Source organism: Thunnus albacares, chromosome 9 (assembly GCF_914725855.1).
Source record: "Thunnus albacares chromosome 9, fThuAlb1.1, whole genome shotgun sequence".
Classification (NCBI taxonomy): Eukaryota; Metazoa; Chordata; class Actinopteri; order Scombriformes; family Scombridae; genus Thunnus; species Thunnus albacares.
Window position 1 is genome coordinate 5,344,978 of NC_058114.1, and position 15,859 is coordinate 5,360,836.

General features: G+C 40.1%; 1 protein-coding gene across 2 annotated transcripts in view; it reads right to left on the minus strand.

The window, feature by feature from the left end:
* Positions 1 to 4,709: 4,709 nt before the first annotated feature.
* Positions 4,710 to 15,859, minus strand: part of LOC122988757 (carboxyl-terminal PDZ ligand of neuronal nitric oxide synthase protein-like) — a 190,284-nt gene continuing 179,134 nt past the window's right edge. For both annotated transcript variants that reach the window (XM_044361348.1, XM_044361349.1), the window contains 3 exons: positions 13,108 to 13,304; positions 12,819 to 12,943; positions 4,710 to 10,197 (listed from right to left, as the gene is read on the minus strand). In XM_044361348.1, the coding sequence (XP_044217283.1) occupies positions 9,516 to 10,197; positions 12,819 to 12,943; positions 13,108 to 13,304 (1,004 nt within the window). In that variant the 3' untranslated portion in view covers positions 4,710 to 9,515. The remainder of the gene's footprint in view (positions 10,198 to 12,818; positions 12,944 to 13,107; positions 13,305 to 15,859) is intronic.

Sequence of the window (15,859 nt, forward strand, 5' to 3'; positions counted from 1 at the left end):
TGTCAAATGCAGCATCAAAAAAGTATTGTTGCTATGGTTACCCTCACTTTACATTACATACCTTGCGCACTGATTTAGCACCTTGGCTGATGGGTTGACCTGATCCTCTGAGGTTGTTTTTTTTTTTTGCCTGTTTTATGTTGATTTTAATGAACATCTGCCGACCAAACTGTGCAGTTGATGTTTGTCCTCCGGCGTTTGTGAAACTGCGGGGCAGGCGGGTCCCGCACGCACGCACGAAGGGCATCGCAGGAGGTCGCATGCACAACTGAGGGGAAAAATGTGGAGTTTAGCTTATGTTAAATTAATGTTTTTCATGTTGAAACAATAAACATATTGTGTGTGTTTTTCATGGTGCAGCACAGAGGCAACCCGGGATTCAGTTTCAAACAGCAAAAATAAATGTTTAGTACAAGAAGACAAGAAGAGTTTTTACAGATGTGAAAAATGATGCTCATCAAGCAGACATGACATTTTGATATTCATTTCCCCAATATTGTTAGTTTGTTGATAGAAATTAAATTTTAAAGGATGTTTTTCTGCTTCCAAAGCGTGCAGAGACAGTAAAAAAAGAAAAACCACTGACTTACAATCTGAAGTGGATTTTACATCCAGTCCAGGGTCATGGAAATAACACATTTCAATAAATCAAATAACTTATTTCACTAAGAGGATAAAGCTCCTGCAGGTTTGATTTGCTGAATGTGTTGACAGATTATTCCATCCATCCATCCTTCCATAACCTTCCATCACTAGAAACTCTTGAAAGCTTTGCTACAACACTGTAGTTGTTGTTGTTGTCGACTTGCAGCAGCTTTAATGATCAGATTTGAGTTTTGCTGTGTGGGTGATGCGGTTTTGGAGCTTTGTGAGTCTAGATTGGGTCAGAACTGAGAACAGAGTCCTCTAAGGCTGTCTCTCTTTCACACACACACACACACACACACACACACACACACACACAAACACAGAGCTGTAATCATTCCCCATGCTGATCAATAAACCTGATAAGAACTCCATCCTGGCAGCTGGCAGTGACTAATGCTCCGGCAGACAGACGGCTTCTCCTGAGGGTCAGGCTGTGATCTGAGAGAGAGAGAGAGAGAGAGAGAGAGAGAGAGAGAGAGAGAGAGAGAGAGAGAGAGAGAGAGAGAGAGAGAGAGAGAGAGAGAGAGAGAGAGAGAGGGGAACGCCACAAACCATGGATCTGTGTGTGTGTGTGTGTGTTGTTCTGGGTGATGGTGGTACTGTTATAATGCAGAAATTATAAAACAAAAGAGAAATGTGTCAGGTGGACTCTGCCCTTTCAGTCTTATGCATACTGTGCATAATCATTTGACTTGTTCAACCTACAAGTATCAATACTGAAATTAAAACTATACAATAAGAGTTATTATTATCAAACTCTCAAAAGAGTTCGAGACTTCATGTTCAGGTTACACAGGCAGAAGGAGTCCACTGTCGATATGAAGTCTTTGTGTTTTTATTTTGAGGTTTATTTATCTATTGCAAGCAAGCAAACAAAAGGAAACAATCATGGCTCCTGCTGCCTCTCTTGCTCTGTTATACCCATACTACCATACTATTTAGTAAGCCAGAAAGAGATTTAGTATGTCGCGATACATAGTATGACAAATACTGTATTCCAAACGCACCAGGATGTTCTACTACATCTGGTTGTATTTTGCAGTATGCAGACCAGCCTGCTTTTCTGGCTATTATGACCCACAATCCTCTGCACAGCAGAAGATATGAAAAATCGACTGAGTCGCCGAGAGAGCACAGACCAATGACAGCGTGATGACAGATGCAGCAATAACAGATGAAGTACTATGTCTCAACTGTATGCATACAGCATGCAACAGTATGTACTTTGTAAGGGCAGCTGCAGTACGGACTAAAAGTAAAAAGTAGAAGGATGTGATGCGGAACAAAGCAATAGACTAGCAAAACTAGCAAAAGAAAATATGTTCAAAATCCAATTAACAAAGCAAGTATCTACAGAAATCAAACATTCAAAACAAATATTAATAATTATTAACAAAACAAAACGACTGTAATAGCTCCTAAACTAATAAACAGCTCCTACACAGAAGGAGGACTGTGGATTTTGTCCCCCATCACTTACATTGTAAATGCATAATGAAGGGATCTTCTAATGGTCAGTATGAACAGGAGGGATGATTACAGCAAGAAAAACATGTTTCAATGTTCATTTGGACTCCTGACTGTTGTAGTGAACTCGTCCTTTAAATTTCTCAACAACTAATGGATTGATTGCTGTGAAATTTTCTACCAAGAGGATGAATTTAATGACTCCTTCAACCAGCTGGTCAATACTGAACTTTCTGACCAAATACCTGCAGAAGTAACAATCTTCCCATCAGCCTCAGCTGTACTTTGTTGTTTAGTGATGATTAGCAAATGTTAGCATGAAAACAGGCTAAACTAAGATGGTGAAAATGACCAACAAAACATCATCATGTTAGCTGGAGCCGTCAGGAGCTGCAGCCTCTTCTTAGTCTCGGCAAACGGAGGATTAAAAGAAGGACCTTATTATAAAAATATACAGACAGAAAGGTGATCTGCACAATGAGAAGGTCACAGTTGGTTTATCTATCCAACATCTTTTTTGTCTGATGGCATTTAAAAAAATCAATCATTACTCTGCTATTCAAATCTTTTCTGTTTGACATTCACCTTCTCATCTGGTGAATCACCGCGTTCCACCTCAGAGAGCAAACTACTTTACTAATCCTCTGCTCTGTCGGGGCTGCAAGGAGCTCGTGTGTGTGCAGGGAGGAAGGTTGACGCTACAATACAGGCCTGCCTCCTCAAATAATAGGATGTATTAAATATACATTGCATAGATATTACCATCTCAGCAAAGACCTTGTACTCAGTATGGGGCCTTTTCCTTCCACAATCACTAAGAACATCTAATTATTCATTTTCACAAAGCTCTGAGGAGCTCATCTGTAGCGGCTTCCTTCACTCTGAAGGCTGATTGCTCTCTCTGCTCGGTGCACATACTAATAACACTGTTACACAAGTAACGACGTATTGTGGAGCTTAAATAAGAATGAACATCTGTTCTGCACCGCGTTCAAACACTATGATTCAGTAAGAAAACCCTGAAAAACAATTATATAACTTTATAGCAGTAATTAACTTGACACAGTGTGTTTGTGTTGTATTCTTCTTCATCACTTCCTGTCACAACCCCCCAATGACGATGATATGCTGTTTTTTAAAAACTGAAAATAGACATTTAAATGCAATGAAATATGTTCAAATAAAGTTAAGATTAGTAACACAGATGAAAACTATGCAAGTTTAAAGATCCCCTCCAGACATAAAAAATCCTCTGCTTTAAATAATAAATTGTGTTGGACGTGTTTTTTTTTTTTTTTTCCCACCAAAAAAAGTTCATTTACCTCATTAAGAACTCTCTTAAAATTACATCTCCTTCTTCTTCCTCCTTCTTCTTCCTCATTGAAAAAAACAGAATCTATGAACATGCAAATATTTTTTCCTTTCAAAAGTTTAACTAGTGGTCACAAGATCTTCACTGAAAAGTCCAAACTTTACCACATTAAATTAGTTTAAGTTCCCTACTGCACCGCGATTGGCTAAGAACTAGCTGTGATGTCACAAATCCTGCTTGTAGACGCCTTTAACTTGGACTTTTGATGAACTTAATGTGAAAACAAACTCTGCACATACATTCATTCTGCACAGTGAAGCTCAAACATCAAACAGAAAATTGTTTTAAGAGGAAGGAAGTGCATTCAACACATTCGTTAGACCTCAAAAAAAAAAAGGCGTAATGCTTTCTGATGAGAACTGTTTGTTTACACGAAAACGCCACAGGGTATCCCACTGATATCCCACTTCAGTTTTATGCCAAAGCTTCGTCAGATACAGAACATCTCATATGAGATTTGCTGAATTTGAGTAACTTGTTGAAAGTTAAGAAACTTACTCTGACTTACTTACTGTTATTACTGACATGAGCATATTGATCAAGACTTTCTCTTTTCATGTTGTTTGGCTGTATAGACATGCATGCAGCCTGCTAACTGTCCCCCACACTCGCTGATTCATTATGCATGGAGTCCTAGATTTCCAATGTAGAGAATGAATAAATGCATCATGTTTAAATAATTAAACTGTGACAAGACCTGTATATCTGAGCTGATTGGTTGTTTACACCAACAGTGTGGAAGTTAGGTAAATAAACCAGCTCATCATACAATCTTAGGAGTCCTCCTCAGACGGGGGTTTTGACTCATCTCGACGCAGTAACGAACACGAGGTCGGCGACACATGGAGACGCCGAGAGGAAGAGCGAGATTTCCCTGAATTAGGACAAACACGGATGAATTAAACATCAGAGCAGATTCTGGCTCCTGAGTTTCTGCCACCGCCGTCTCTCCATGTTTGGTTCTCTAAAAAAGAGACGATCTATCAAACGGAGGGAAGGACACACAAGAACCCGTCTGTGCTGAAGATTGACACAGATTCAGAGGAAAAAAAATGGTAAAACTGACAAGGACATCAGCTTCATCAAAACAGGAAGTTTTCTGGCAGGGCTGAGTGGGAGGCTGAATGAAGACATGAAAGACAGGATATGCTTGGAAGAAATGAAGAGAGGAGAGGAAGAGGCTCATGTTAAGTCTTTTAAAAAGTCACAACACAACACAAGATGGTCATGATTAGCTCTATTTCCAGATTTTTTTTTTTTTTATAGATTACAGTCATTACAGGAGTTATCACATCTCCACTTTAAAAAAAAAAAAAAGACAACAAAATCATCAATCATTTTGATTTTTGTAGCATATTTTCATTACATAGAAAAAAATTAAAGAATTCATTTAATTTGCAATAGCTTGAAGATAAAATTGATAAAAAAACAGTCCCAGGTTTGCTTCTAGCAGTCCGTTTGTGCCTCAAAAAAATCCTTCATGCGCAGCATTTATCTTCCTTCAGTCATCATAATTACTGAAATTATGTCGACCGGCTTTACAAAAACAAAATTCAACAACAAGAAAAATAGAAAGCAAGATCATTTTTTTCTCTTATCGAAATCAGACGCAGCTAAATAAAACAGATTGCAGAACTAGATTCTATGTCTAAATATCAAAATAAATCACTTTCCTTCATTTCTTACAGCAAGAACCAATTTGCATATTCACAGATATTGTAAAAAAAAAAAAAATGTACACCACCGTTCCTTCATCAGAAAATACAAAAGATATCTACGTTAGTGGTTTTTATAAAGTAAAAGTTATGAGTCTTGAATATTCTATTAGCTTTCTTCTCTTCAGTGGTGATTCCGCTGTAAGAAATGAAACATTTCTTACAGTCTAACAGCGTCTTATTGCATTTACCTTTTCATTAAATACAAGCAGCTGCTGACTGATTGTGTGTTTGTGTGTGTTTGCTTTTGTTCAGTCAGGTCAAAACCTCTCATACCTGGATCATCCAGGTGTTGGAGTTACTTCTGTGCTGAGTGACAAGCACCTAAAAAAAAAGTCAGTGTCACCTAAAATATATTTCACAATTTGAGGACAGGTTGATGTCGACGTCAGCGCTCTCCTCAGTGAGATAAATCAAAATGAAGTTCAAACATTTAAAACATTAAAAATATGAGATTTTGTGATGGATTGATAAAAGTTTTAAACATCCAAACTGTTAAAAGTCATTGAAAGTCATATTTCTACCTCTGGTTGTTTTAGCACATTCGTTTTCATAACAGCTTTTTCACTCTTGCTACCTGATGTTCTGCATTTTAAAAGGGTCAGTTCACCTGAATGCTGACGTATCGAACCACGCAGACATTTGATAAAGTATTTCATGCTAAAAGCCTTCACAGTAAAGGTATGCTTGATGAGAACTAGCTTGTACGACCTCGTCGGGGGGGGAAAAAGTGTTTATATCTGTTCTGATCAGCCATGCTCCGAGGCGGGGTGAAACGCCGGCCTTCATAGAGAGGAGGAGATACTAGAGAGAGATAATAATTTTAATAAGAGGATAACAGCGTACAATTTCCAGACAATCTCTCCTCTTGACATTCAGGTTGTTGCACTTGTTGAATGAACAAAAGGAGCCTGAGAGAGACGTTCAAATGCTGCTTACTGTCTCACGTTCACACAGTCGGATAATCTAAATGTTAACCCACCAGAAATGATCGGATGGAGGGGTGTTGTGTGCCATAGACACTGTTTGGTTAAGTATACTGGCACCTTAATGTCTGTGGAGTAACTGAGAGATCCACACATGCAAAAAATAATCTCAAATCTTCAGCGTACAAACCTTTAGCTCTCTCTGGGGTTCCATACAGTTATGGTGAAATTGATTTTTGTACTTTGCATGAACTGACCCTTTAATGGTTTGGCTCTTGGGGGACATCTGCTGTACAGCTTTAAAATAAAAAAAAGGGGGATGTTTGGAGACATTTGTACTCTAGTGTGTGAGACAAAGACAGAGAGAGACACACGGGAGAGACAGAGACAGACTGAGACAAAGCTTCTTTTCTCTAACAGCTCCACAATCCCTCTCATTCTGCCGGACACGACCTGATCACAACAACAACTACAGCTGGCTCTATGTCCGTCCCGTCTGTCTGTCTGTCTGTCTGTCTGTCTGCAGCTTCTGGGAATTTCTGCTGGTTTCTGAGGTCAGGAAATCCCTGCAAGGACACAGCGGTCACTTCTAGAGGCCAATGAAGGACCTCACAGGAAAAAAAAAGGGTCATTTTAGGGTTGAGGGGGATCTGTGTCTAAAGATCTTGTGCTAAAACAACCGTCTCCTTCTACTGGTGATACATCAATATGGATGCTTTCCATTAACGTCAGCTCACCAACACTCCTGACTCTCTGGTGAATTGCTACTAAATTTTCAATGTTTTAAATGCTTTTACTTTGATTTATGCCTCTTCATTAGCAGATTAAGTTAAAATAAAGGAGGAAAAAAGTCTCTTCTGCATGAATTATTGCTTCTCTTTTCACTCAAACAGCTTGCTAAGAACAATATGACAAAAGCAACCTGTCTGACTGAGATGCTAATTAATGTCTTTGGTCTGTCACTTAATAATCTGCTTGAATAAAATACATCTCTTTCATCTCTTTCTGTTGACAGCTCATTATCTTGCCTCTGTTTCTCTCAAAAAAACAACTTTTCACAAGCCTGCCCTCCACATGCCGCAAATAAATCCATCTATCCATCTATCCATCCATCCATCCATCCATCCATCCATCCATCCCAGCTCTCTATCAGGTTTCATAAGAATTCACTTTCAGCTCAGCCAGTTCAGGAAAAATGATTTTTGTCAGCAGCAAACACCTGGAAGTGATTATCTAACGTGAGATACAGTCATGTAAATAACCTGAATACTGTCCCGCATATTAAATTGCTAAATTGTGCTTTTACTTGTATTTTGCTAATTAAAGACATTTTTTTTTATAGTGCACAGTAAGGTTGTCACGATACCAGAATTTTACACTTCAACACTGAATATCTCTTTCGATACCACGACAAATAGAGAATAAAGTCTCATAGCTAACTCTACGTCACCCACCAGTCACATGGAGGGTTCGTTACTGGAGAAAATGCCACAAGTTGAGGACAATTTGATTTTCTTCCTCGTTGTTTCATGTGTGCAGCCTTTGGTTGAAAATCTGACTGTAGATCTGTTTTTTTTTTTTATAGCTTTGGTACTTTCTATACTAACAAATGTATAATTAACGGAGATCGTATCGTTTTAAACATGTGGTATCGAAAAGTATCTAAGTATCGGTACTTTTGACGACCTCAGTGCACAGGGCTAGAAAATTCATTTGATGTGTGTCTAAAAGGTAAAGCTTTGTTGTTTTTGATGATGACATTTTTTGACATTTACCAAAAAATACGGACATTTTCTATGATGAGCAGAGCAAAATATCTGCTTTTCACATGGATTTTATGGCTTTGCACTCTGCTTCTTGCTGCCATCGTTTTACACTAAAAAGTGGTGGATTCAGGCGAAAACGCTAAACAGCTGCTGTTCATGCTGGACTCCCACAAAGTACCAAAAAACAACTTTATAATCCGGTTTACACCTGAATTTTGCACCATTTACATTTCATCATTTATCATCACAGATTATTATGTTTTCTAGTATTTAAAATAAATCACCATGATCACCCCAGTTTTCTTTTTTTAGTCTAAAAAGACACCTATTGATCGGGGTAAATGATCAATATTCTTCCTTGCTGAGATTCAATCACGATCCACGCCAAAGTCCGCTGCAGTAGTGGCGACTTCTACAACTCCTACTGGACCAAAAAAAGGGTTTTAATATGGATGAAGTCAGGGGTTAAAAGGCTTCCGGTTATGATCAAACTCTTAAGCCTGTCATCTCTGTAAAGAAACTGCCTGGCAGCTACTTGACATTTTGTAGCGGCTGAACTGAAAGTGAACTTCCTCCAAACCCTCGCCGTCTATATAACACATCCACATTCGTTCAGCTTCTCTCACTCGTTTCCTTCTTCTTCTTCTTCTTCTGAGTCTGCATTCAGTTTTCAAGAAATCTACGCTGGAAATGTGACTACACTGATGAAAACTAACTATCCTCATATTAGCTGCGGTTTCTAATTGGCTTTATTGCAGCAGCTTTTGTAGAATATGAATTTATGATCAACATGTAACAAAAATATCTCTTTAAATGGATCATACATGTCATTAATTGATCACAATTATTATAATAAGTTCATACTGATATTGAATTGATATAACATATATGTTTTTTGATGTTAAGTAATAATAATTTGCATTTTCAGGAGAAAATTACATCAGCATGAAGTTGTTTTTACTCCCCAGTGATTCATTAACAGGATTTTACATTATTTCATTACACTTGTTACATTCAGTGTTGCATTATCTGGTAGTTATCGCGTTACTAAAGCAGACAAGACGTTTCATAAAGCTGTCGTAAAAACTAAAACGTGTTAAGTACATTCTGATAAAATTATGATTCTCGATAGCTGTGTGTTCTCTGCTTAAAATGTTAAAATTCAGATTCTCTCTGTGCAGTAATGTTCCCTCCTTTTCAACCCATTTTACCTTCTTGAAAACTCATTTATCATCCAGTGCCGGTCAGCTTTGTTGTCATATCATTAGGAAGGAGCCGGTAGCGTCCGACTGACCCTTGATCAGCCGTGTTTGAAGGGGTCGTATTTTAACATCATGACCTTTTAAACTCGTCCGCACATCTAAGAAGCTGCTAAAAAGTTTAAAAAGCAACAGATCTGGCCTCTGCCCTGGTTTCTGAAAGCACTTATTCCCTTTTCCTAAAGTAAAGCCTAGAGCAGGGCGAGTTATATATTTAAAAGTGGCAGTGAATATTTGATCCGCAGTGCTTACTGCAGTCTGTTTGAATTACCCCCCGGTTGATTTTTGCAGCCTTTTGAGTGGAAATTAAAAGAAAAAGTTCCAAACTTTTTTTCGAATCATACTGAAGTGGTATCTGCTCGTTACTCGAACGACAGCAGGTCCGGGTGGGGCTCCGCGTCTTCAACGCTCACTCCGTTGCCTTTAGGGGCGCCGTTCCCCAGCAGGGCCTCCTCACCCAGGCTGATGCGACAGGGAGTTTTCCCCGAGCAGGGGGTGGAGGCCAGCCTGGAGTCCGGCCCCGAAGCCTTCTGCCAGACGTCGCAGGGTTTGGCTCTGGGCTCCACCTGTGGGGGATCTTTGTTGATGAGGTCTGGCACGGAGAGCTGGAGCTGATGCTGATGTTCCTCCGCGCCTCCTTCTATGCATTTATCTTTCACATCGTCTTCCTCTCCTCCGCCGATCACGCCGTCCACCTTGCCGTTGCTCCCCGTCGTCTCCGAATCGGCGGTGACTTCCTTCTCTCTCTGTGCGGTGATATCCGTCAACCTGTTGTCCAGATCGTCTTCCTCCCTCTCGCCGCCCGGCTGCTGCTGCTGCTGCTGCTGCTGCTCCTCGTCGTTCCTCGGCTCCTCCTTGACGATGAGGGGTGTCTTGTCCGGGGAGGAGAGGAAGGAGGAAGAGTCTGCGGCTTCCGGAGAGGAGACCACCGGGTCAGAGGAGATCATCATGTCCTGGGTGGTCTTCAACGCCCGAGGGAGGCGCTTCTTTCCCGACGGGGGTGGCGGGTCCAGCCGAGGGAAGGAGTCGAAGGAGGAGATGTGACTGGAGGAGAGGAGGAGAAAGGAGGTGGAAACAAGAGACAGATAAAGAAAACTTTAGTCCCTTTCCAAAAATGATGAATAATTTTGTGTGTTTTCTGCATTTCACACAACACAACAAATCAATAAAAAAAAACATCAGACAGTTAACTTTCATGCACTCTGACTTTTTGAAAACATCAGCTGTGTCATAGCTCCGAGTGAAGTCACAAACATGACCTCATTTGAAGGCACTAGTGTGTTTCACAGGAAAACTATGAAGTATTTTGGGGTGAGTTGACTTTTCTGGCTTCATCTATACAAACAGTATGCTGATGTGTCTATAGATATCGTCATTTATACTCAAAATACAAGAATAAAACTTTATTAGATGTCTGATCAATGAGGTCATGCTCCTCGTGTCTGCTAGACGCCTCATCTCTGCATCCAGGTCTCAACAGAAGTGAGAATCAGTCAGTTATTACACGAAAGACCTTCAGCTCCGTCCATCCGAATCGGTCGGTGGTCCGGCAAAAATCTTTACAGATCATAGCTGGTAAATTAAAATAAATTTATCCACAGTCCAGTAAATGGAGACAAATGAGAAGCAGAGCTGCTGAAAAATGACTTTTGCTTGACTGATCTTCAAGCAAAGAGAGACAACAGATCAATGCTTCTGGAACAAATCCTCAAATACAGACACACACATACACAACCCGTAAAGAGTATGAGTGTGTCTTTATCTGTGTACGTGTTTGTAAGCAAGCGATGAACAGACACTTAAAAAGGCATTTCCATTTTGACTTGGATAAGAAGCAACAAAATCTGTCTTATTCAATTTCAGGTGTCTCACGAGTGGGTCTCTGATGTGTCGTTATTAATTTAAAACCACATTTCACTGGAAAAATCTTAAATTATTCAACTTTTCTGAACCAGTGGATAATTTACAGTGATCTTTCAGCTCAGGTGGTTCTATATTTTATGTCTTTCAGTGGATTTATCATTAAGTTGAATTAAGTCGGAGATGGATTCACTCAGTTAGAGAGGTCAAATGAAAACCGAACGCACAGAGCCAGAGTGCAGAGACAAACCAGCAACCGTTGAGTCTGCTAATTAATTTGGTAAATGAGGCTAAGTTTAAACTGTGTATATGGAAGTCATTTCCACACGGATACAGAAGAAATACAGTCCCCCTCAAAATTTATTGGAACAGCAAGGCAAATTCACTTGTTTTTGTTGTTCACTGAAGACATTTGGGTTGAAGATCAAAAGATGAGACAAGAGTTCAGAGCTTTTATTTCCTGGTATCTAGATGTGTTAAACAACTCACAACATACCACCCTTTGTTTGAACCCGCCCACTTTTCAAGTGAGCAAAACTATTGGGACATGTGACTGACAGGTGTTTCTTGTTGACCAGGTGTTGCCTTTAAGGTTTAATAGTTCTGCATGACTGGTCTACTTTTTGGCCTGGGTTTAAACCTATAAAGACTGCATTTCTTGTTAAAGAGGATAAACCAACATGAAGACCAGAGAGCTGTCTATGGGAGAAAAGCACGCTGAGAAAAGAAGGAAAATCAATCAGAGCCATTGGACAAACATCGGGAATAGCAAGCACAACAATTTGGAACGTCCTGAAAAAGAAGGAAACTACTGGTGTACTGAGCAACAGACGTCGAACAGGTCGGCCAAGGAAAACAACAGTAGTTGATGACAGAAATATTGTGAGAGCTGCCAAGAAAAAACCCCAAAACATCAGTAAGTCACATCACCAACGACCTCCACAGTGCAAGGGGTGAAGGTATCACAATCCACTGTTCGAGGAAGACTCAGAGAGCAGAGATATAGATGCAAACCACTCATCAGCAGTAAGAATCGGAAGGCCAGATTGAAATTTGCAAAGAAGTACAGACACAATCTTATGGACTGATGAGACCAAGATTAATCTCGACCAAAGTGATGGAAAGGCCAAAGTGTGGAGAAAGAAAGGAACTGCTTATGATCCGAAGCATACAAGCTCATCTGTGAAGCACGGTGGAGGTAATGTCATGGCTTTGGGGGCGTGCATAGCCGCTTCTGGAACAGGCTCATTAACATTTATTGATGATGTAACTGATGATGGTAGCAGCAGAATTAATTCTGAAGTGTTCAGAAACATTTTGTCTACCAATTTACAGACCCAAAGCACACTGCCAACAAAACAAAAGGACTTCATCAAGGGAAAAAAGAAACAGTTTTAGACTGGCAAAGTCAATCACCTGACCTTAACCCAATAGAGCATGCATTTCACCTCCTAAAGAGGAGACTGAAGGGAGAAACGCCCCTGAAACAAACAAGAACTGAAAGAAGCTGCAGTAAAAGCCTGGAATAGCATCACAAATGAAGAATGCAATAGTTTGGTGATGCCGATGGGTCGACCAAATATTAATTGTTATTTACTTTAAGATTATTTGTTCCTTTACTTTTGCTCACCTAAAAATGCTGTGGTGTAATACAAACGGTGATATATCCTAAGTTGTTTAACACCAATACCAGGAAATAAAAGCTGACATTCTGAACTCTTGTCTCATACTCATCTTTTGCCTTGCTGTTCCAATACGTTTGGAGGGGACTGGACGTGTGTGTGTGTGTGTGTGTGTGTGTGTACCTGTTTGCAGTGGTCTGGTTGATTTGGTCCATGCAACTCCACACAGCGCCGACGTTCTTGTTGACCTCAGTGACCCCGATGTCCCCGTGGTGGCTGGGCTCCTTTCTTCTCAGCAGGTCATTGACCTAAACAGGAAGGAAGGAAGACAGACGGATAGAAACACTTTCAAGTCCACTGATGTGACAGTTAACTCAGTCCTGCTTCTGCCCACACAGTCATACTCTATCGCCGTATATCAAAGGTTAACAGAATACATTTTATACTATGTTTCTGCTCCGGTAACGCTAACCTTCGCCCCGACGGCCTTGCCGAGGTTAATGGCGTTTTTCAGCCTCTGCTGGCCTCCGGAGGACGGAGAGTCGACGGAGTTTGAGCCCAGGTTGGGGTTAGATGATGTTTGGGATCGTCTGGTTGAGGACTGACCCAACCTGGAGGTCTGGGGACTCTGCTGCTGGGCGACGGAGTTCTCAAACATACTTTGATCAACTGGGAGAAAAAAAGAGAGAAGAGAGGAGAACGAGAGAGAAAGGTGAATACGCTGAGGGATTTAACTGAGGATGTGGACAAAAAGCTGCTTTTAACAGCACATGTTGCAAAGCTGCAGACTTTGCTTCGAGCATAAGACAATACAAATGGGATGTTTACTCTGGGGATTAGATGCACAACCTCCATTTTTGAGGGGAAATGAAGGGAATACTCCACTGAAATGAGGGAACACTGTAGACTGTTATATTCAGCACGTTGCTAAATAAACTACTTCTGTGATTTCTTATCACCTCATTATTACGCTGAAGCTTTTCTGGAAGAAGCGTATTCAGCGTTTTTTTGGTGAAGAAAACGATTATTTGGAGCATACTAAGCATATTGAATAACGGCGGAGAAGAGGATAATGCTGCAGAAGTGGGTTTTAAAGGTGTCTTTGAACTTTTAAATAGTAGTACAATCCTAACTGCTGCGAATCCGAGCTGATTACAGCTGTCGTTCTCCACAAAGAAGCGAGCGACTAACTTTTCAGAGCCTGAAGGGTGAACATCTGTGTCCCTCTGCAGCTTTGCATCATCAGGGTAATATAAATGGATTTAATGAGAATTCATACAGTACAACAAAGCAAAACACTGTATGTAATAATCAAGCAATAATATATAAAAGAAAATTTAAAGCAATGGTCATGATACATGCACAGAAATGGTAATAACACCAATGAAAATGAAACAGAAATGGACCAAAACGCAGGATCAGAAACGACAAAAGAGGAGAGAACAAAGACGGCAGATCTTACCTCGTGGAGAGAAATGTTTCTCGGAAGGCATTTAATGAGACACAAGGTATCAGATTTCAGATCATTTTTACCACTAAAGAAGCAGATCATTGAGCTGAATTTGCTCAGTCATAAAAATACTGCTGAATCATGATCTATGAGGGGGACGAGTCAGGGAAGAGTGAAGCCTGGAGCTGCATATCTGAGAGATACATTGTCTTGGTCAGATAAATCGCCATTTGGATGGAGATGGAGCGTCAAAATCAGGAAGAACAAGTAACCTTGACTTCACTTGGCAGGAAAGAGCATTTTATTAACCGTCCCAATCAAGAGATCTACAAAAGCACATCAGCCAGAGGAAATGTGATCCGATATTATGAATCAACAGGATACAGAGGAGGTTTAGAGTGAGTTCAAGGAGACGGAGAGAGAGAGAAACAAAAGAAGAACAGAGAGAAAGATGGAGAGACATTAACTTTACAGCATGCAGGAACTTATTTATAGAAGTCATCAGACTGCAAATCACCACAGGAGAGACACGAAATAAATGTAATTACTTAAAGGCTAAGAAAGGCTAGACCCTAACATACCTCATGTTGTCTTTGTAAGTAGAAGACAGAAACTAACTGGTAAAGTGATTTCTTAGGTCAAACATTTGATGGTTTCAGCTTCTCAAATGAGAGGATTTGCCGCTTTTCCTTGTGTCGTATTGTACTTAAGTGAATTTCTTTGGGTTTTGGCCTGTTGGTCAAAAACTAGCTAATAGAAGACATTAGCTACTTGGGCTGTTCGAGATTGAAATTGGCATTTTTCATACATTTTCTGGTGTTTTATAGACCGAACTGATCAATCTAATAATTGTTAACTGCAGTCTTCATTTTTATTTTGCTGTAAATTCTCTTACTGGTTCGCTAGCATAACTTTTAGCTAGCTTTTGTGAGCATTTCTTTACACATGACTCAGCAGTTTGTAGGTAAGCTTACATGTCTTACATGTGTGTCACTGTGATGTTTGATTCTGGTTTGTGTTTGCAGTTTTAAAGGGATGAAACTTCATTAAATATTCAGAATTAGCTTGTTTTCATTTGGGAACAACAAGGCTCATCACAAGGACAGCATAAGGCCTTTGTAAATATCTACTTGCCACTTACTATGATAAAAATGCACTTAATTTACATGCTTTAAGTCTCTGTTTAATGTTCTGTCTGTCTACCAAGGTCGTCCATGTGTGTGCTGACTGTACATCAAGGTCATCGAGTGATCTAGGGATCGATCGTGTCACATTGCACGGTCTATAAAACATCCTTATTGATCCGACCAGGCAACTGGGCCACATATTCCTATCACTTTAACTCCTAATGGGGAGGTAATGGATGGACTTTGTAATGCGGTAAGCCCCTTGGAGGGGTTTGTGAAGGGCACTAGAAAGGAGAGAAGTTTATAACGCTAACATGTGCTCTGTAAAATATATGTGTAAGTTTGAAACATTTAATGTTTTGCTGCTTTTCTCTACACATGTCTTCTAGAAACCCACATTGCTGTCTGGAAATGAGCCCAGGTGCCTGTGTACAGTCATTGTCTATGTCTCTGAAACTCATCACTATTACGGCTCTGGTATATTCTAAACAAATGCTAATTTTGTGTTTCTTGAAAGGCTGTGGAATAAAGGGGCTGCACACAAAAGAAAACAGTGGTATTTATCCTTTCTCGGAAAAGAAGACGGGTAAGAACCCAACAATCAGGATCTGGGTGGATAAATGTCATCCTGCAATCAAAAGCTTTTT